The sequence below is a fragment of the Haliotis rubra genome, unplaced genomic scaffold (assembly GCF_003918875.1).
Source record: "Haliotis rubra isolate DU_JTF1 unplaced genomic scaffold, ASM391887v1 Scf70, whole genome shotgun sequence".
Classification (NCBI taxonomy): domain Eukaryota; kingdom Metazoa; phylum Mollusca; class Gastropoda; order Lepetellida; family Haliotidae; genus Haliotis; species Haliotis rubra.
The window spans coordinates 2,411,913-2,435,859 of record NW_025767413.1 but is presented as its reverse complement, the minus strand read 5'-3'; the positions used below and the strand labels follow the sequence as shown (position 1 = coordinate 2,435,859).

At 37.7% G+C, this 23,947-nt stretch overlaps 2 protein-coding genes across 2 annotated transcripts; one reads left to right on the top strand and one right to left on the bottom strand.

The window, feature by feature from the left end:
- Positions 1-2,503: 2,503 nt before the first annotated feature.
- On the top strand, positions 2,504-23,311 carry LOC124258801 (cholecystokinin receptor-like). Its single transcript, XM_046692890.1, has 2 exons — positions 2,504-3,070; positions 21,324-23,311. The coding sequence occupies exon 2, from the start codon at positions 21,355-21,357 to the stop codon at positions 22,486-22,488; it is 1,134 nt and encodes a 377-aa protein (XP_046548846.1). The 5' UTR covers positions 2,504-3,070; positions 21,324-21,354; the 3' UTR covers positions 22,489-23,311.
- On the bottom strand, positions 3,064-5,029 carry LOC124258800 (orexin receptor type 2-like). Its single transcript, XM_046692889.1, has one exon. The coding sequence runs from the start codon at positions 5,023-5,025 to the stop codon at positions 3,889-3,891; it is 1,137 nt and encodes a 378-aa protein (XP_046548845.1). The 5' UTR covers positions 5,026-5,029; the 3' UTR covers positions 3,064-3,888.
- Positions 23,312-23,947: the final 636 nt, after the last annotated feature.

Here is a 23,947-nt window from a genome sequence, read left to right as displayed (position 1 = left end):
TGCAAATACATGTAACTAAAACATCTCCTGTATATAGATATGCTTGTGAACAAGAAATGCATGATGACAGGATGGCATTAAACTGTTAATGTATCGGATTTATGAACAACGGATTCCTTAATGAAGCCATACTGAGTAATATTAAAGTCATTATTTGTGTCGATATGTGGGGAAGGTGGGACGGTCACTGGGCCTTCTCTAACAACAAGTATTGGTTGCTGAAGATCAGTTCTAACCTACTTAACCAACACGCGATAACGTATATAATGTTGCAACTCTTAAGTGCTACACAACAGTGAGACCCATGTCATGACCTCATAGTCACTTGAATGACGTGATCACTTTGAAATAACTTTTCTGAAACCCAGAGGGCGGTGGGGTAGCATAGTGGTTAAAGCATGCGCTCGTTACGCCGAAGACCCGGGTTCGATTCCCCACATAGGTACAATGTGTGAAGCCCATTTCTGTTGTCCCCCGCCGTGATATTGCTGGAATATTGCTAAAAGCGGAGTAAAATCATACTCACTCACTCACTGAATCCCAGACGTATCGTTTGGAACGGAGATTTTAATCCATGACGCAAACACAAGTGTCACACCATTATACAATGTAGTGTTTGTACTTGAGTTCAAACAGCCGTCAGTGACATGAGACGGGATGCTACGAAAATATTCTTTATCTTTGTGCACATTTGCCATACGTGCGTGAAATGAAGAATCACAGTGTGAATTCTCGAAAGGATCAGAGTATTTGCTTGAATTCTTCTTTAATGTCTGCGCAATCACATGTTATCCGTGTTTGTTTTTGTTTAAAACATGGAATGTTATGTTATTGCACATTCCCGTCAATATAGATTTAACCTGAAACCAAAGATTGCTCTCAGTTTCCTTTTGCTGTGGTTATACTGGATTTGTCAGATTGTCTTAATGTTTATTACAGTGTGTGGATTTGTCAGATTGTCTTAATGTTTATGGATACAGTGTGTGGATTTGTCAGATTGTCTTAATGTTTATGGATACAGTGTGTGGATTTGTCAGATTGTCTTAATGTTTATGGATACAGTGTGTGGATTTGTCAGATTGTCTTAATGTTTATGGATACAGTGTGTGAAGTGTAAACTTTGAGCCAGTGGGAGTCTTGAATTATAGATCCCAATCAAAATATTTGCATTGTCCGCACCATACCCCCCATTCTTTTTCGTATGTGTGTATGTGGGTGTGCTTAGATGACATGTGAAAGTTTAACAAGAATACACCCTTTAGACACAGTATTCCAAGACGGCCATAGTTCCCATCAATGCCCAAACGCTTGACATGGTTACAACAAGTATCAGGTTTTTCTATATGACGCGGTCAGAGAATCGAACCCGCGACTTTCCGCTAATCGGACTGACGCTGTATCCGCTGGACCACGGAGGTATATTTCCATTATCTAAACCCCATAATCAAGAGCATAGGTCTGTGAAAGAATGACGGTTCCAGAATGGAACATTGCTGTTTGACACTGTATCCTAACAGTGTGGATCGTGGACGTGGCTAATTTTCACGCATCCTGATTATCCGCCATATAGCTTTTAATATTGCTGAGTGCGGCGTTAAACAACCAACCAACCAACATCCCGATTTAGACTGTGCCATTGACAAGCCACCGTGAGTTTGATAGCTGCAGCATAAGTGAATATTTGGTCACCGATTTCACCCCAAAATAACAGACTGAGTTGTTATTTCATTATAGATCAGTGGGGTAGTTAGCTGGGTGATGCGTTCAATCGTCCTCCCAGAGACCAAAAAGCGATTTTATGAATAGGTATATGCGTGTGAAGTGTGTTTCTAAATTCATAGTATGACTTGTTACTTGAATACTGTTCAACGTATCCTGCAGCAGCAGGGATACTGTTTTAGTTTTTGTTCTTATAGTTTAGCCCGTATAAGGTAATGTTTAGTCTATATGGCTGCGGCCCGTAAAACTCGAGCTCAGATCAGACAATCCAGTGATTAATATTGTGAACGAACCAGGCTGTCGTACCAAGTCAAAACATTGATTACACAACAGTCTTGTTTCCTGTCGACTGGGTTCTGTCCTATTGCGCAACTTAGTACAATAACCAGTCCTGAATTCTGAGACATATTCATTTAACTCGATACATAAATATTAATCAGTATTATTTGATACATTTAAGCATTTGTATATGGCAACACTACTCTCCTTATAATCCTTGCAAACATGTCGTGCAGCGTTCTCTGTCGTACAGTGAGCTCTGACAAACAGAAACCTGGAAATCGTGGAAATCTCAAAAGGAGGCTCTGCAGCGCTAGAAATGTTTGGCGGTCTGGTACGGACTTGATATTACATTAATCACATTGTGCGTTACGGACCTACACTGAATAGGTGCCAAAAGAACATAACATGTGTAACCAGTGACCCAGATGAATTGTGAATCATTTTACGGCCTCATCAAACTGGGGCAGTCTGTGACGTCTTAGTAAAGGTCATGCTGCCTACACCTCGCCATAAAATATAGAAATACGATGTTATTAAAGTAAAATTGAAATTCATTTGTAAATACCATTTCCTTATGAAACAGGAAATTGGAATAAAGTGTAACCATAGTTGTTTGTTATGTCTATTTTCACTTTCACAAGGGAAAATTCGGATCAGCTGAAAAGTAGGTCATTGTCTGAATAGGTTAATGAGACTCATGTATCGGTTTGGACTACAGGCAGACAGACAAGTCAGCTCAAGTCTGACCACCCGTTAGAATTGATTTCTTCCTATGGATCATTGGTGCATCCTAGTGGTTAAAGCGTAGGCTAACTCGTCGTGGATTCAATATTGATTGCTCCCATCATAATGTTGTTGTTGTTCATTTACAAATTATCTAATGTTTGTACAAACATCATAACGAGGAAACCTTCAAAAGAGGGAGTAAGGAAGTGCGTTTCCGCAGTGTAACGTCACCTTTCGATTGTAACGTCGATCGGCGACTATGCTACACACTGTTGCTAGGCCAGAGCAACTTTTCAGTTTATTGAAAACACAAGCCAACGTAAGATAATATCGTAATTTGAAGGTACGACAATACTATTCTGTTAAACTATTAGTACGAAAAGACTTGGAAAAGTCAATGTATGTCACGTGACTATAAACATAACGTGGATTCTCGCTTCATAGAAAATCAAAGTTGCAATTGATGAAGATAACTATGAAAGAAATGAGGTCATCAGAGTCATCCATCTTACTGCATTTTCCTGAGGAGAGGTAGTTACATCCTTCTCACGAATTAGTGTTGAACTCCTTACAAAGCTCGTAAATGATCACTCTGCTATATGTAGTATTTGGGTATAGTACTTCTAAAGATTTCGCACATAAAAAGCGATGGGTATGATCTTACCACATACTGAACTTGGCATCTCGCTATATATAGAACACCGTAGATGCATGTAAAATCACTTAGGAACCGACCATAGGAACTGGTCGGATTGGAGCAAGGTTGAAGCGTGAAGCTCTTAATTCATTTTCTAGAAAATAAGAATATTTTCCAGAAACATCCTGAGTAAACAGTTCTCTGTTCAGAGATGCTAAATATCCTCTAATATGTAGTCAAGTTCTAACCTAAGATCCTAAAAATATAAGTTACAGTCAAACACCATTGTGACAGATCTGATATGTCGACCTTACGGATGTGTCGACGTAAAAAGCTTGGTCAATGCGTTTTCATCATTTTGCGGTTGTGTGGAACCTCGGATAACTCGGTGTATTTACACAGGTCCCTCCGGCTTCGACACAACGGCGTTTGGTTCTCTGTAGGATCCTATACACTGGCTAACTTTCAGCCATACAATGAGCATCAAAGCTTCCACAGTCTTTCCCTCACAAGACACCCGGTGTTTATCGACACACATTCTTCATTGCCCTGCGGAAGTTCACGCTACAGAAGCTGTATATGAAAGGATTGCATGCACTCTGGATAAAGTAGGATCTCTCAAAAATTATCACACCTTCGCTTGGAATAACAGTCAGTCTTTCAGCAAAGCTCATATTAATTGACACAAAGACCGTAATGATGAGGTAAGGAAGGAAACTGAGGAAGAATACGAGACTAATTAGGAATAACATTAGTGTCATCTTCTTTACTGCATTCTCTTGGTGAGAAGACATTGTTGCATTCGTATAACGAACTGGTACTCCACTGCTGGGCGAACTCGTAAAGACACGCTGTTCACGTTCACTGTTGAACGTACTGGAATCTCTTTCAGGATCATGGCTGTTGTTGTCAGCTTGGGATACCGGTGAAGTTGCATTCATAGTCGTGCAGATGAAGTTTGATGAAGTAGAAACCGTTCCATCAGTCGATCTGGTTGTATTGTTATGCTTTGGAGTGTTCAAAATACCTGCGATTATCCTTTGACGAAAGGCTTTCTTCTGCTTGTACAGCTTATGCCATATACATGTGTACATGACAACAAGAGCCCCTGCAGTCACTACAAACAAACATATCTGAACACAAGAATATATCAGATGGGGACGAGTTCCCCCTTCTCCGTCTGCTAGGTAACAAAAGGTGGCGTTTGCTTGAGGCAGCGAGTGAATTGTTGGGCCATGGATGATGGCAGGAGGTATTGTTAGAACCAACGCCGCTGCACACGCCGCCCCACAACCTGCCTTTGCATGGAAGATTGTCATCTGTCTGACGAATGGTTTGCATATCTTTAAATATCTGTCAACCGCGACTGGTAAAAGAACTCCTGCGGATGCCAACGAGAAGAGCGTGACAGTCATTGTGGACACCCTACAGAAGTTGGACAGTCCGAACGTGGCATGATATCTCATTTGTACGATCTTAAGAGGTATGCTCAGAGAACAGTTCAGAATGTCCAGGATTGCTAGTGTTACAATGAAACACCTTGTTGTGCTTGGTTTGAACTTGCGCAGATAGACGTAGCAGACCAGCGAGTTACCAACCACACCAACCAACATACACACAGCTACAAACACTATGGCCGGGCGATATTTGAGAGCGTACATGTCGTCATACTGATGTAGGTACATGGCGCTGTTGTCGTCTTGTGCCATCGTTGAGTCGGTATCCTGAATATGAACGGCGACTATAAAATGAACATAAACTGCATGGAAACAATGAAAGCTTTCACGAAAAACTTTAAACAATGGTTATTTCTTAAACACTTCGTTGTATAGCGTAATGGAGGGGTGTTGTTCTCGGTACAGAATTGCCACCTTCAATCAAGGGTATCATCAATGGTTTGACCGAGGGGGGCAATTTTGTACCGAGAACAGCGCTCCTCCGTAATCTGTGATCGTGTATTTTAATCCTCCAGGTTCGCCATGACAGAGGATGGTAAACCTGTAAAACTTACATTGCTTCACTGCATACACGATCATACTTAGACAGTGGACAGTGTTGCCAGAAACGCCAATTGCGTAATAGTAATACAATAAAGAATTAATGTAGTGATTCGTCAAAATATACCCATTTATAAATAGACAGATGTTTAAGTTTGTCTCAGATATAATGGATGCAAGATGTCGTATCCTAGAATCGTACTTACCTGTGCTCACTGACAGCTCATCCCTTTGCAGTTTTGTCCTTAGCTGGCAGTGCTTTTATTGCTAGTCGCCAGTGTTGAGTGAAACCTTTTGTATCAACCAGGATGTGTTCCACGTTGTACACATTTCATTTGTGAAAAGAGGAGTTCCCACATGTAAGTGGAACATGCTTTGTGTATTTAGTCATCATATCTGCATTTACCTGACCCACCTGTCTATGTACTTCGTGAGTCACACCTGTACATGTAACTGTAGTTTACATTCCTGAGCTTATGGTGAATGACGAGTGTGCTGACTAGGTCACGCCCTACGCTGTATAAGCATACATGAATCTTCACATTGAACTAGGGCTTCAAGTCGACTCGCACATGAAGCATTTTAGGCACACAATCAAGCCCTTAACTAGAGTCTTACTGACGTTTTTACACATGGACTTCCAATCATGCATTTCAGTGAGCAATAATCACTTGCTGACTTGAAACATAAGTATCGATCTCATGTCAAAAGAAAGATGCAGGGAAGAAAAAAGGAGTCATGAAAGCAAAAAAATGTATATATACAAATATAGTTATATGTAATAGTACATCTTTACCTGTTTCAATCTTTGCAAACAGTAAATACGTATGTACTGTCCAATCTCTTGCAATATTTATACACTTAAAGCTTAGATGCAACCCAAAAAATAAATATAATTAAAACACACTTATCATTTATTCATGGCATATAATATACATTGCTGATTATGAAAAGAAATATACAAAATTATAAGCGTACAATCGCAAATCAAGTGCAATATTTTGTACTTGGGTTTACTTTCCCTGAAACGAAGCACCCGAGATACCGAATCCAGTCAGAGCGGGTGGGCGTGCACTTTAGTGTAAGGAAGTCTTTCATTGGCTGGTTCTTTTGCCGATACACTCAGGGTTCTTTTTGTGTGTATAGAGATGGTTTTGTAAATACATGCTCATTTTTTGTGTTTAACATTTTGCAATCAACAGACATCATAACATGTCATGTGTACAAGTATCACACTTGCCTGTCTGTGTAATTACAGAATGTGACAGAGACTGAACTCGGGTGCACGAGCCCTAAATTAATGCGTTTGTTTATGGTGTATAGCCTGATAGGTGTTAAGTTCAAATTGCATGTGGTCAGTGATCGAAGTTGTGTGTTGCATATTGTCATTAGCAGACAGGCAGGAAGACACATAGGTGTCAATAAAATAATGACATTGCTTTTAAGTATCGATCTGAGAAAGGGACTCTATAAGAAGAACGTGTGGTGAAATAGTCAGATGAAATTATATAAACAGTTAAATCGGCAATCTACTGTCATAACATATAAAAAGCTCGCGACTGTGAAATATCAACAAAACATTAGAAAAAAAGCTCACATCAAAGCCTACTCCGAGTACTCACCGCCAGCGAAGGTTTTCTGTCTTGAACTGTCAAACGAATCACTGGTTGACACAAAGCTGAGTAGATCTAGATCCTTAACAAGGTTATTTTATGTAACGAATAGATTATTTACTATTTGCTGTTTGTGAACGCAACCAAGATTAGACTAATCCTGCTCACGACCATATAATTCGGGCATCCCGCTTCAAGCTGCGCGAACCTATTCACTGCGCATGTGCTATAAGTGCAGCGCAGCACAGCTGTTGAAACAACTTTTCACCCCAGAGCTGGGGTGCATTTAGTGAATCGTTTGAACTCCAATTTCGCGCGGGGTGGGGGTGGGGTGGGGCGGTGTCATCGCGTTATTTTTCAACTTAATAAGTTCAATTTGCATATTTGATAATTTGTTACTGTAAGTCCATACCGAAGGGTATCAGAATCTGCAAAGCTGTGTTTTGCGTTGCGTGTGACGTTTAACGTCAATACCAATTATCTAGAACACATACAAAATTGTTCTGTAGATTTTTGGCAAAATTAACATGAGACGGTTTGTCCATATACCCGCTGCTTGTGGTAACTGAAACATAGCCAGCATTTAGTTTCTACGTATAGCCTAAGTATTTGTAATCCATAAATATCACCAATGTGTCGTTTGATATCAAATATGGTCATCTTTTAATGGTCATATGTGAAATCATGACTATGAGGTTTTATGAGTCCAACATAAGATATCTGCTCTAATTTGAAAATGACAAGATAGGTCTCCTGAATCCTTCGCATATTATATATAATTATAGGTGAATGAAATCTTTATGACATGTCATTTCTGACATGATTCAGAGATTGCTACATTGGTAACGGTCAGATAATATTAACAAAATCATAACGTGCAGACTGGGCGTAAAAGCCAAAGTACGACAAACGTACATGTGTCATGAAAAGCAGTTCGTGATAATCTGACCTTAGGTCATCACCATGGAGTAGCCTATCACGTACTTAGGATGAGATTTCACGAGTTGATACCAGATATCTCACTTAGATTTGTCATCCACATGTGTGAAAGACAACAGCCATCAGCGAAGTCAAATCGTTTCGAATCAACTGCAGCATGTGTTAATATCAGCCTCTGAAGAAAAGGTTGGTTGCAGTGTCCAATGAAGCCAGCGTGTAACTGTGATGCATAGGTTCCATTCGATATGTTATAGCCGAGAACGTCACAATTAGTCACATGTTTCTTCGTTTGTGGCTGTACAGTTCCTCATCTACCCGTCCTAAGCAAACCTTTGTCACTATTTATGCATCCCGGTTTCATCCCCAATAATGTCTGGAAGGATCCGCACAGTAGTTCAGCCAATGGTATACCTGTTTCACTTAGCAAACCCCTATCTATGTTCCATGGTTTCATCTTGTATCTCACATGTTTGTCTCAACGAAAACAAGAGACCACTAAATTATTCGCTTCATTTCTGAATCTTTCGTTGCAGAAACTGTACACAATGCAGTTAACTGCACTGTTTATATAGTAGGAGCGTAGAAATATAATATACATCATGATCCCGGCTCCTTGTAAAGAGTTCTCAAAGTCGGATTTAACAAATCGAGTTATCATCAGGATCAGAGGAGGTAAGAAGCTGATAATGAATACAGCTGTGATGATGAACAACATAAATGTTGTTTTCATCCCTCTGGGTCCTGATTGTGGTTTTGAAGCCTTTTTTCGTGTAGATGTCACTCTGTTCGAGTATTTGTCTGCACTACGTGTTTTGGGTTTCGCTGAAGTGTCATTCACATATGAACAACTTGTCTCCGACGAATCATCGAAGCCATGATTTGAATTGGAAACATCTTCAAAGGCTGTGGTTGGCGATACTTTACGGAATGACTGCCGTGCAGATCTGATACCGTTTTTCTACCATAGACTATCACTGTCGGGATGGTGAGGACAAGCGATACAGACACAGCGATTCCAACCATGATGCGGGCGACTTTGATGGTGATCTGTTTGTTTAATGGTCGACATATCTTCCTGTATCTGTCTATCGTAACGGCTATGAGCGTGCATCCCGAGGATACCACGGAGAACGAATTGTTGAATCTCAGCATCTTGCATACGTTTGGGTAGTTGAACGTATGGGTGTACCTCATGTCCAGGATCTCTCCTGGGAGTGAAATGAAGCAGGTTATGAGGTCAAACACAGACAGACACACTACAAACACACGGGTCGGGCTTGGTTTGAATTTCTTGAGGTACACAATCAACACCAGGATGTTTCCGAAAATACCCAGAACCATCAGTATGGCCAGATATACCACGGCTGGTATCATCAAGCGAAACGTCGTGTCGTCAAGGTGGGACAGATAACGTCTCTTCTCCTCATCGCTGATGTTTAATGATGACGTCACTTCCGCTGTTGTGATGTGTACACGAAAGTGTCGTTTCCGTGGAAAGTTTCGTTTCCGTGGAAACGACCGGCAGCTATGCTGGACATATTGTATGGTCGAACACCTGAAATAATAGGATTAGGCATTTATGATTCTCTGAAGTGACACAGATATTCAAAGAATGAAAACCCTTTTAGTTTCCCAAGCTTCTGAGAAGCACAAGTAATATCCTTGGAGAATCAACAGCACATGTTATAAAGATCTTTTACCTATTATTTACCCATTTTTCACCCGTTCTAAAGAAGGTAGCAACTATACAGTTAGGATTAGAAACGATTATAAATATATATCAAGAGTCTAAAGCACATACGATGTACATGTGACCCCTTAAGGTCCGGGATAGAATTGGACTAACGGGATCGGGTGGTCAGGCTCGCAGACTTGGTTGATGCATGTCATCATATCCTACTTCTGTAGATCGATGTCCATCATGGCATCACTGGATTGCCTGGCCAAGTCGATAAATCACTGACCGCCGTTATACAGCTGGAAAGATGCTGAGTGCGGCGTTAACCAACACACAAACATACAAAACATCTTCATAAAAGCCCTTCGTTACTAAAACTACTGTAACATATGTGATCTTTTCAGGGATGCTCCAAATTAAGAATTCGCGGAAATTACACGTTCCAACAGCGATACCAAGAATCTTCTGACTTATCTTATGATTAACTATGACGATCATGTATTAGAAGCAAATTATAGGCAATCATAACAATAAACGCACCCTTTGAACAAGCTATAAAGGCCGGTCCCTTCACGAGTCACACCAACACGAAAGCCCTTGCGCTTAACTGTATCATACACGGTATATCAATTGCAAATTGAATAAATTATTTGAAGACCCTTTCAGTCTGCTTTGGTTTACTTTACAATAGTTTAATACCTATGAATAACATTACGAGCATTGTTAAAGTTATCTTCTGAAGGTTATAACCTTCCGCTTCATTTCCTTTCTGTATGTGCTTAGTTTGGATATCGGGTACACTGTAGATGTATGTGTAGTCCCAAACAGGAGACACGAGGGACATTAGTTGATCTCAGCGGTTTGATTTACGTAGTTTACAGAGGGTCAGATATGATATAAGTTGATTTTAAGTTGGTTGGTGTTTAACCCCACACCCAGACAAAGCTCAGCTCTATGGTCTGTAAATAGTCGAGTCTGGACCAGACAATCCAGTGATAAACAGCATGAGCATCGATTTACGCAAATCGGATACAATGAAATGTGTCAACCAACCTTACCACCTGATTGTAAGTAATCAATTCATATAAGATAAGGCTAAAACACCATTTTTCCTTGCGGAGTCTATTCATATAATCGAAACTGATTATTCTCTGGCGTTGTCACTTATATTTTCCTGCATGTGACCATCTCTTCAGCATATACCATTTACCTTCAATGTTGTATGTAAACTTTGTCCTGACCCACCGACCCCTCCCCAACTCAAATCTCAGGACAGTATTACATAATTATACAAATCAATGTAATGTACATTATTCTAGACGGACTTCTGGAAAGATCTTACTTACCCGATAAAGGATCAGTGATCTACATGTATGAAAGTCAAGATCAGTTACCTAAGCGACTTATCACGTTTGTCCACAGCAAAAGGGACCTCCTCTACGTAAAATAGACTACGTGAAGTACTATGAACTTACCTGTCAGGCAAACGTTCCAAACTTTCCTTACCCACGTTAAACCCAACAGAATTCAATACATATATAAATATTTCAGAACAACACACGTTGTTGCGCTACCACAACATACAAAAGCGCTCTTAGTACTTACTACTTCCTCCAGGAAAACTAACTCAACGCTATCTGATTATTATATCAACATAATGTATTTGCCTAACATTACACTCGAAATAGATCGAAATTAATTATCATCATGATTTGAACGTTGGCAACCCCACATGATTGTACATCTAACGGAGGAACATCTGTTGTCTTTGTATTGTAATGAAGCCTATGAGTGTAATCTACCAAGACGCGCCATCGAAAGTGGGAGTAGTGTAGACACATACGTAGTAACGATCATTAGTCTTTACTTGTTACCTTAGAGTAATTTTATATTGCATGTACCACTGTACATCTGTATCATTAGTCTTTACTTGTTACCTTAGAGTAATTTTATATTGCATGTACCACTGTACATCTTTATCATTTGCACTATCTTCTATAATCGCCATACAGGTGATAAAGTACATTTTACAATAAGCAACATCAAGTCTTTCGTTTTCGGTAAACACGTAGGAAAACACAGAAGTGATATTAGTATAGTTAAAGGAGTTTTGCATTCAAGGCATTTGGCGCAACTATAAATTAAAGCACAAGCATATTACGCGATTACTCTGCCTCAGTTAACATTTTACATATCCTCGGTCATATGCACTATATGGTATTTCGTATACAATATTATTTTAATTCTGGACAGAATATATATCAATTATTAAAATTTAATTTGGAAAAACGTACTCATCCAGTAATGGATCAGTAATCTACATATATGAAAGTCAGGATCAGTTACCTCAACGACTTATCATGTTTGTCAACAGCAAAACGGACCTCCGTAGAAAAATAGACTACGTGAAGAACTATGAACTTCCCTGTCAGGCACACGTTCTAAACTTAGTGTGCAGTACGCTTATCTCTGTCAACAATCAGTTCTCATTACAGCTAAATGGTAAATGCTAAAGGTTTTGCATTCACGAAGGGCGTTTCTCTGTCTGTAAGCAACACTTGTGTGTAAAGCATAAACAAGGTCAGATAATATTCAGATACGAGTGTATTATAGTGTAAATTTTGCCTGTTATAAACTTTCAGACTCAATTTACAACATATTATCATTTCACTGGTGTACATGTATCCTTGTATTGATCCACTGCATTCAATACAAATGGATCACGTTATCCTGACGATCGTGTTATTGTCAAATGCTGCGATCATCTGCACAGTTTCTCTCATTTCTGTTTTTGCTGACGTTACAGTTTGTCAGAAGCATGAAGAATTAGATCATCAAGCTGTATACAAATATATTTGTAATAAACGAGAGTAGTTTGGGAAATATAAATAAACTTCTGCGTTACAGGTAAAAAATATATTTTAAACGTCAATGCCAGTGAGTATCTCGATTATCCGCCAAAAGTAATTTGTATATAAAAGTTAGTATTTATGCCCTCAGACAATCTACTAAAGCGACTGATCGACCGGCCAGCGACAATAAAGTGTTTTAACAGATTTTGCCGAAACTTCAAGCAATAAGTTAATTTTGAAAAATGATGTTTGTAAGTGCAGAGAAACTGCCATTTGTAAGTGACGAAAAACGAGTGATGTTTTATCAGAACGACAAAAGACTCCCCAAGTCTTAAAAAAAGGTTATGTACTGAATAGCAATATCTTGCAAAATAATATTGGCAGCAAAATATTTCCATTTCGTAATCTTATTCGTTTTTCACACTTACCAATAAATGAACTTGGAAGCCTGTGTGCAATCCGAGAACACCAAATAAGCGATACACCACACACAGGACATTCTTCCTAGTGCTCAGAAAGAATTCACACAGCAGTTTCACATTGCTTAATCATATTTTCTATAAACACACTTATACCTGTAAGCTCGTATGTGAAAACTGAATCATGGTCCTAAACAAATAGTTAGATAAACGAAACATTTAAAAATTGTATGCATTTATACATATTCGCAGTAGGCTATCACACAGCCCCTGAACCATGTTATTTTCCCTTTCTCCCAGCCCCATATTGTGGGACTGCTACTCAGTCACGTACAATTTACAACATGAATAAAATACACTAAGTGATGGTTCGTATAAAAGGAACCTTATTGCATATATACATGACGTGTGTACCGTTTCTAAATCTACACGGATCTTATACATGTATACAGGAAATGTGTACCGTTTATATCATAGCAAGCCCCGTGCTAACTGACATATTGCTCAAAGCGGCTTCAAATACAATTCACTCACTCCAGCGTATACCTGTGCTAAATTACATGCATGCTGTAACTAACTGAACGGAAGCTATATAGTCACACTGGTTGGTTGGCATTCAGCAATATTCAACATATATGGCGGCGGTCTGTAAATATTCAAGTCTGGACCAGACAATCCAGTGATCAACAGCATGAGCATCGATCTAATATAATAGGATATGATGCAAATGTTTGAATAACATGTATTCGAATGCCACTGTTGTGATGGCCTTTCAGTCACCTTACCCCGTGCCATGATACTTTTGAACATACATACTTTCAGTCATTTACAAACTCCAAAACATACGTTTAGCGCGAATGTAAACATTCTCGCCCATCGGCGAGGTAGCTTAAATTTTAAGTTTTCGAAAAAAAACAAATTCATTTTTTCATCCTTATCATATATTCATGATGACTGCATGTTGGATTTGTCATATCCTTTCTCCGAAACTGGTCACAGTGCGAGAGTTTCTGGACTCCTGGAGAATTAAATTGTGACGTGTTAACTATTTATTGAACCCGGTATGTCTGTTCGTAGTTTATTTCCTTGCACGCATTAAGGAAGAAAGGCAGCACGTAATATCAAACCACTAGCAACTCGCACAACAGAAATATTGTGATTTGAAAGAACACAGCGGGCGCTCGGTGAGTAAAAAGACTAGTATTGTCTATTCACATGACATACAAAATATTCCTTAGTATGTCCAAGTCAGCGAATCTGACCAACCGGTCCCGTTAGTCGCCTCTTACGACAAACATGGGTTGCTGAAGACCAATTCTAACCCGGATATTCACGAGTCCATATACGTCATATAGTCACACTGACACTTCTTGTCATTTCTTCTTTAGATGATTGTCTTACGTTTGAAGTCAGGATTCCAACCAGCTTTACCTATTAATATCTATCTAGGAAAATTATCTTTAGGTTTGCTTGTTTTCAAAAACTTTCAGCAAAGTAAATGGAAAATGTTTTCTTTTCATATAAAAAAACATGTTGCGAGTGAATTTGTGAATTTGAGACAATAGATCAGAGCATAAACTGCACACTAGTGACATTTTTATATTCGATTACTTTAGGGGCGGTGGAGTCCTAGTGGTTAAAGCGTTCGCTCGTCACGCCGAAGACCCGGGTTCGATTCCCACGTGTCCCCGGTGATACTGAATATTGCTAAAAGCGGCGTAAAACTAAACTCATTTACTCGATGACATGGCTAACAGAATACATGTTTTATTATGAATATATGAAAGATGTCGTTTACTGCAAAATTAATGGATTAAATTAGAAATGTACAGATACTTATTATACAAAATTGTTGATTGATTTAGATATGTACAGAGACTTATTTATAAATGTATAAAATGTACAAAATTGTTGATTGATTTAGAATGTACAGAAATATTGTGACTTGATTGTGACTTGACGCTTTGTGGGGTGACTTGAGGTGAAATTGGGTTTAACGTCGTCCTTGAGAATATTTCGCTCATATGACGACGTGCATGCGTGTGTATGTGTATGTGCAGCTGCTTGTACTAGCCCAGACTGAAGCTGGTTTTATAGTGCTAGTCCACTGAGATACCATGCCGCAGTGAAGCATGAATACCCCACTCAGACACATTATACTGAGCCGAGCCGACCAGTCCTTGTTGTACCCATTATTGCCGAGCGCCAGGCAGGGACCAACAAGTACCATATTTTAAGGTCTTTTGGTATGACGCGGTCGGGGATCGAACCCGCGACCTTCCGGTCTCCGGGCGGACGCTCTAACCACTACACCACGGAGGCGGTCGACGCTTTGTGAGTACAAAGACAATATTTTCTACTCACATGACAAAAAGATACACCTCAGTATGTTTTGGCGTTTCTTAAAATGTATTGAGCTACCTAAAAAGGAGAAATATACAAGGGATATATAAGGAAAGAGATTTTTTTAAATAGGCGATAACAGACCTTCTTATACTCTCTATCAATACATTTATTTAAAAATACTTACTTGTTCTATTAATTGCTGAAGGTTGTCGGTTTTTGCAATTATTGGTAATTAATATGTTATTATATTTTTGCAATATGTACATATACGTGTGTTACCGTTTCTAAATTCAGATTACTAAACATATAGTTTCATTCTTTGTTTTTTTGTTTTTTTCTAAAATTTTCATTCAAAATCAGTAGATACATGTATACAAAGTACATGATGCAACAACACTTGTACACCGTAGAACAGAAATTCATATGGGTTGGCATTACAGATATTGGGATCTTCATTAGGCTGGGAATGTGTGCAGTAGAGATGACCATTTTCTGTCAAATTGTAATATGTTTTGATTCTTACTGGCAATAAACTTTTCTGTCTTGAAAATATCACTCAATATTTTTACAAATGTATCCAGTGATAACTTATTTTTTTAATACTTGATATATGGATATATTTTTTACTGGCAAGAAGTATGTGATTCATAAGGTCGTTATTATATCCGCCAATTAAGACTGTATATTTTGTCAGGGTAAAATTTTCTGATGATTTATCTTCAATATATTCTTTCAGTTTCAGCCAGAACGTTTTCACACACTCACATTCCCAATAAACATGTATCAAATTTTCTGACATTAAATTACAAAATGAGCAAAGTTCATCATCTACTAATTTCATTCTCAATAATTCTTTCTTTGTGTAGACAATATTGTGGATAAATTTAAACTGGAAGTCAATCAATTTAGTATCTTTTGTACATCTTCATCTAATATCTTGCCATGGAATTGCAATATCAAAGATATTTTGCCATTTTTCACATGTTGATGGTAGGTTTTCAGTAGTTATAAGTTTATCATAGAAATATCTGGATCTTTTTGGTGCTGAAAGTAAATATATCAGTGATGTGTTAAGATAATGATTATGAACAATCAATAAATTCTTTCTTATAGTTTCTTTCCATTTTTTGGGTATATTTGAAAGAACCTGATAATAGTCAAGAATTGTGCCTTTAATTTTGTAAGTTTTCTTAAGTTCACTAAATAGCAAAATTCCTTGATCATTACACAAGTCTCTTATAGAGTGAATACCTTTGAGATGCCAATGTCTTATAATGAAATTACTATTTTGGAATTGGTGATTGAACCAAAGGGGTTGGGATAAGATTTGATCAATATCTGTAAAATCAGTTTTATGTGTTTTATAGAATATTCCCCATGCAGCCAATACATCTTTCCAATAGGGATTCATAATACTGACATAATTTTCAATATTGGCTCCAAGCAGAAATATATCTTTAAATGGAAAGATACTAGGGCTAGAACTGCTATTATTTTGAAGATATTTATGTAAAACTGACAGTTTTAAAGAGTTTATGAATACCTGTACATTAAACATTCTGAGTCCCCCCTCTTCATATTTTCTAATAAGTGTCGTTCGCTTTATCTTATCCCGCGTATCATTCCAGATGAATTTATAAAATATATTGTTTAATTTGTCAGTGAATTCCTTTAGAGGATTTGGGAGTGAAGTGAATATATGCACCAATGATGAAAGTGCTAAAGATTTGATAACAGTTATTTTCCTATTAATGTCAACTTTCTTTTCCTCCAATTCCCTAGAGTTCTATTAATAATTTCTAGTCTTTTTCTTGTATTAATTACCCAAAGGTTATTTAAATTAGGATTAAGTCTTATTCCTAGAATATCAAAATCCCCATTATGCCAATCAAGATTAAGATCCTGGCATAAAATCATGCTATTACCTGCCATTGAGCCTATCCACACTGCTTTCGTTTTATCTATATTTATTCTTAAACCAGACATTTTGTAGAAATTATTGAGAGTGTCAGTTGCTGCCCTTAAACTTTCTTCACGCCCATCGAGAAAGAATTCAGTATCATCTTTTATGTTCATTGTTATTCAATGTAATTCCTTTTATTGCAGTGTTGTTACGGATCATTATTCCTAAAATTTCAGCCACTAAGATGAATATATAGGGAGAAACTGGGTCCCTTTGTCTACAGCCCCTTTCATTGTCAAAAAAATTGTGATAAATGACAATTCTGTATAACACATGATGTAGCATTATTGATTAATATTTTGATCCATTTTTCCATATTGGGTCCAAAGCCAAACTTTCCAATTGTTAACATTATACAAAAATTTAGAGACAGTGTCAAAAGCTTTTCAAAGTCACTAAGTAACAAGAGTCCCTTTTTATCTAGTACTTTTGCTTCAAACATAATGTCGTATAATAGTCTAATGTTCTCGCTAATACACCTTCCAGGTATAAAACCTGTCTGAGTTTCATGAATAAGAGTATTCAATGTTGTTTTAATTCTATTGGCTATACATGTGCTGAGTATTTTATACAAAGAATTCAGTAGGGAAATTGGGCGCCAGTTTTTTAACAACTGTCTATTTTGTTAGCTTTTGGAATACATGTGATGACGCCTCTGTTTATTGTTGGACTTAGCATATTTTGCCTGAATGTTTCTGATATATATCTACAAACCCAAATATGAAGATCTTTCCAGAAAAATTAAAAAAATTCTATTGGGAAACCATCTACTCCTGGTCTTTTGTTATTTTTCATTGATTTAACGGCTCGTGTTATTTCATCTATAGTAATATCACCCTCAAGATTTTCAGCCTGTACAGTGTGCAGTTTGGGTGTAATAATATCATTAAATATATTAATATATTTATCTGTTATTTTACCACCTGATGAGTATAGATTTTCATAAAATTGTCTTTGTTCATTTAATATAGCCTTACCATCTGATATTACTTCCCCTTTGTCATTGATAACTCTATTCATAAGCTTACTGGTATAATTTCTATTTTCGAGATGACAGAAATAGTTGGTTGGTTTTTCTCCTTCCTCATACCACTGAATTCTATTTCTTATCTGTATACCTCTTATTTCATCTTCTTTTAATTTTTCAAACTCTAATTTACATTTGGATAGTTCAGAAAGTTTAGTTTCACATATGGTTTGGAAATTTTCTCTGATTTCTTCTTCCATTGCCAAAATTTTTCCTTCTAAATTTTTGCTTTTTTCAGTTTTGATTTGTTTTAAGTAGGAAGAGAATGATATTGTTTTCCCCCTTACTTTCATTAAAAACGTTTCTAAGAACAAAGTGTCGCTTATATTAAGTTGTAGTTTAGAATCTTCAATATCACCTAGTTCTTCCTCAGTGCAGTTACAGTATTCTAATTTTGTTTCAAAAAGCATATCCTTGACTGTGTTTACATATTCTTGGTTATAAAGTAATGATGTATTTAGTTTCCAGTATCCTCCACCCCATTCCTTATTAAGTTGATTAGAAAAAGACATGGTAATTGCTGAATGATCAGATTTGTATCTTGGAAGTATTGAACAGTCAGTTGTCATGTTTGCTAAATCTTGAGAAACTAAAAAGAAATCAAGTCTGGACTGTTGTTTAGGGTTTCTTTTCCACCATGTGTATTTCTTTACATCATAATTTCTCTCCCTCCAAATGTCTGTCAAATCATACTTTTCTATATTATCTAACACTACTTTTCTTGCGTTTGGATTATTGATATTTTTATAACTTTCTAAGTCTATGGAAGAATTAAGAACTAAGTTCCAGTCTCCGCATATTATGAGAGATTCATTTTCAAATTCATCAATTTTATGAAATAATGCATTATAAAAATCAGGTTGATCTTGATTAGGATCATATATATTAGTCAATGTGATTCTTATTCCTTCTATAGTTACATCTGCTATTATATAGTTTCCACTGTTGTCAGTCATGTATTTGTGGATACTTACTTCCAAATTATTGTTAAATAAAATAGCGACCCCTCTTGCATTTGATTTATATGGCGCTATAATGCTTTGAAGACCCTATTCATTTCTCATGTAGTTTCATCTTCCTTGGAAATATGAATATCTTGCAGACATATAATTGAAAACTTCTTTTACGACAAAGGTTCAATACTTCTTTACGTTTTGTCTTTTCTGCCAGGCCTCTACAATTGGCTGAAGCTATTCATATCTTATCACCCATATTGCTTCATAATGTGTGTACTGGTATTATAACTCAAATGCCTACTGATATGAATGTTTATCATGTTTTTGGAGAAAACAAGATTGTTTGTTTACTATGTGGGACAATGTAGCAGGAAGAATGAAACATTGAACAATGGTTCTAGGTGTTAATGTAGTGTTATGTGCTATTTCCTCCTTGCAAGGAAACAGACGGACTTTATCAAATCCTATTTTTGTTGATGATATGAATAAAAGAAATGCATACGGATGTCACTGTATTGAAGGTCTTTCAATCACCCTACCAACAAACAACTTAAATGTGTGCCGTGTATATATGATTGTTTTTATGTTTTGTGTTTCTTCAATATGCTATCTATAAAGGACTGGGACGGTAGGTTGGCCCGGTGGTTAAAGCGTTCGCTCACTATAAAGAAATGATGAACGCTGAACGTTTGTTAAGGCCTTGTAGCCTTGATTAAACAAGAGTACCTCCAACTTTGTTAAAGGCACCAAATGCTGGAGCTACTGTAAGATTACTCGACATAAAGTAAACAATGGCTGCTTGAACGCCGTCAGCAGTGTCCAAAATCAGACACGAGTGACAACGCCTAGGGAGGATACAGACCTTCTCAGAAGACTTCATCCGTTCAGGTCATGTGGGGTTTTAAAACAAGAGTGGCTCCCACATCGTCGTTTGTCCAATAGAATGGTCCCCAAACCCCTAAATTCTGCCTCGTGTAGAAACAGACGGACTATCAGACGTCCGTTGTTTACTTACAGCACAAAACAGCATGACTACTTTCAAATTCGACCTCACTAGAATTTGAGGTCATCGATTAGGGTCCACTGATTGGACGAAATTCGAAAGTACTACATATATCCAGAGGAATATCTTGGAGAAAGTACGGGGATTTATTGTTGATGGGAGGGTGACTCTCACATGGCTGTAAAACATGTCCTTGCGACAATCAGACAAAATCTGAATGGAGAACGGTACATGAATGACTTCCTAGACAGGGTTGTTGTTCCACAATGGCCATACCCTGAACACAATGCCGGTCTACATGGACTACAATGCTAGGCCACACCCTGCACGTGTTGATGGCGATTTCTTACGTCGAGAGGCAACTCCGCCTTGTTTGGGACATTATGAGTCGCAGAATACGCCAGAAATATAATCCAGTACAAAATATTGATGTACTGTAACAAGCTCTCCATCACAAATGGAAAGCAAATGGCTCAACGATGAACGCAATACCTGAAGTGAGAAGGAGGGTCGGGGATGTTATTTGCAGTTGGCGGATGTTACGCCTGATATTTGCATTGTGATCGGTTATTGATACTGGTGTGGTTTCTTGAGGACTGTGTGCCAGAGTCTTCAAAACGGTCGTATTTGCTAACAACATACTGCCATAGTTATAAACACCACAAAATGAGTCAGTTTTTAACCATGTTTGCTTATGGGTTTTTTATTCTTTAGAATCTCGTTCCTTGAGGATCAGATACGTTATGTGGATGTCTGGATAAGGTTCGTTGCTATGGTGAATGGTAACATATTGTTACTGTGAAAAATATGGGATGTTGCGATACTTTTTACCATGTGTATATTTCGAATGTAATGTTAGGTGGATACATATGCTGATTTAATAGTCAGACAGCATTTAGGTATGTGTCCAGGAGGAAGTAGTAAGTACTATAGACGGGCATTATAGACGTGTATTATTCTGAAATATTGACAGATATATTGAATTACTATAGGGTTTAACATTGACAAATACTACCAGCGAATGACAACACAACATACGAGTCTAAGCAATGAAACTAATGACAGCTGATACTGAGTCAATTATTATTAGCTTACTTGTGACTGACACTTTTAAAACTATGGGGTGCTGCGATACTTTTGTGAACGTGTATTTTTGTCTCTTACAGGTCTATACAAAGGCACCTCTCCCTCAACAACATGGCTGATAAAGATAAAGATCTCCTCTACCTCTACAATGACATACAGATGAACAGTGCGCTACCTGTAATTGTATTTCTATCCTTGATAATGCTTACAGGTTTCATTGGAAACTGTACCGTTTGTTTTGTGTACCTTACACGGTTCAAGCCAAGTCCTCTGATATGTTTTATTTTGATTACGTCGTTGTTTGATTTGTTCATTTGTGTTATTGATATTCCACTGGCCATTGTCGGCATGAGGTACATGTACAACTCTGGAGAGTTTCCTGTATTGTGCAAAGCGTTTCATATGTTCCACGATTTCAGTTCCATTACATCAATGTTCATGCTTCTAGCCATTGCCGTGGAAAGATACAAGAAGATATGCCAGCCCTTTGAAAATCGCATGACTGTACCAAAGGCCCGAGTCGTTATAGTTGTTAGTTGTTTGCTAGCTCTGCTTTTATCAACCCCCGCTACCATTATTTATGGAGCACATTCATTCCCAATCAATGGTACCAACGATACCATTATCAACGCTACTCAATGTAATCTCGCTGATCTTCATGTGTATCATATTTACATAATTAAGCAAGTCAATCTTGTGTTTTGGATTTCACTGGATATAGGTATGTTTCTAACCCTCTTTGTGATGTATTGCCTCATATGGCGAAGGCTATATGACCATGCTGATCGGATGAGAAAGAAAACTCTTCCCGAAAGTCAAATTAATGTACCTCATGGGTCAGGTGAACATGCTTCCATTTCTGACACGCGGATAGATGAAGATGACAATATGACGACGACAAGCTCTGTCTCAAGTTCTATCAATCGTCCCAGAACAACCATGAACCAGTCCCCTAAAAAGAATACCCATGATCGTCGAGGAACCCTTACAAAAGTGACCTTAACAATGTTCTATGTGAGTCTGGCCTCTCTTGTCGCCTACCTCCCCATTGTCTGCTTGATGTTCATGAATGTATTCGCTCCAAGCGCAATGACGGCATTTAGAGAATCGGCTACATGGTTGTATTACATTGTTTGGCAATCGTATTACATTCAATGTGCTTTGAACCCTCTAATCTACGGTTTCGGCAACACTGCCTTCCGGTATGAAATGAAACTTGCGTTTAAAAAAATAACTCAAAATTAAAATCAAAATCAGCCCTTTTTTTATTGAGACGATTGCACGTACCTGTTGTCATATTGATAAAAAGGAGATCAGCACTGATGTTCTAACATTGTCTGTGGTCTCAAATCATGGTTTGTGATTCCTATTTTTCTCCATTAGATATTTTGTTCTTTTTATATCATCAAGTCATATAATTATGCTTACATGGGGACACACACAATGACACATGTGTACGAAATAAAATGTAAAACATGGGTTAAAATGTACGCATATACCTTGTTGAGCGCCTTCATGTGCAAATGTTTCTTATAAAAAACATCAAAGTTTATCACAAATGTTGCAGCATTGATGGCAATATGGCGGATTAAGCTGGGTGGTCAAACAGCTCCGTGTGTAGTACATATATCTGGATAGTCTCCAACGATATGAATGTATATGCATATAGTAGTACAGTGGAAATATGTGTGGAACAGTTTCGTATGAAGATGGGACGTTTTCCGCAGTGTTCAGTGGTGGATCTGGAACAGAATGTGTAACAGGGCAGTGGCACCTCCAGCACCACGGAAATGTGTAATGATGAACATGGGTACAGCCACCAACCTGAACTTGATTTTGATGTTATAGTTTAGTGCGGGTGTGGAATCTAACCCAGGTCCAGTTGATAAGCGCTGTGATGATGACCCATTGCAAGGGACCCATTGATATTAGACGACATTAATGCTTGTGACTGATCCAGAACAATTTTGAAAGTAAAGGTGACTAAGTGGAATATCTTGAATTATCATCAGAGACGATCGATGTAAGATTATGACATTAAAAGACACATCCATGTTGACGAGTCAGAGAGAAGAGATGCAACCCGGAGAAACATCAGTGAAATCGAAAACATGGACTTTCAACATGTCTTGTACAAATGTAATTTTGCCATGACATACTTGTAAATATTGAATGTGCAGATGTATAATGTGCTTCAAATGCTGTGTCAATTGTCGGAGAAAACAACATGTAAAACTGCTGTAGACAGTATATCACACTGCCTAGGTGATATTCTATTCATATATACTTCATATACATACAGTCGTGTATAGATACACACATAGATAGATAGATAGATAGATAGATAGACAAATAGATAGATAGATAGATAGATGGATGGAAGCGGATATATAATCACTTGCTTTTTTAGGCGACTGCTGACATGTGAATTGTAAACGAAAAGAGGCTGTATAACAGGCATCCATTTGTACAATTAAATGTTTGGTGGTAAGTGAGAATATCGCTTCATGTTAAGCAATCGTTTCTTCTCTGTTCCACGTATATTGTTTCAACGTTACTGGGATAAGAGACGGTTTCCAGCTCTGCGTTTGGTCGTCATTTGGTCAACATAACTTGATAAAATATCATTTTCTAATTGATAAATAAGAAGAAAACAGGAAATATTACTCTCTTTGATTAAATAGATAATACGCTGATACTGTCA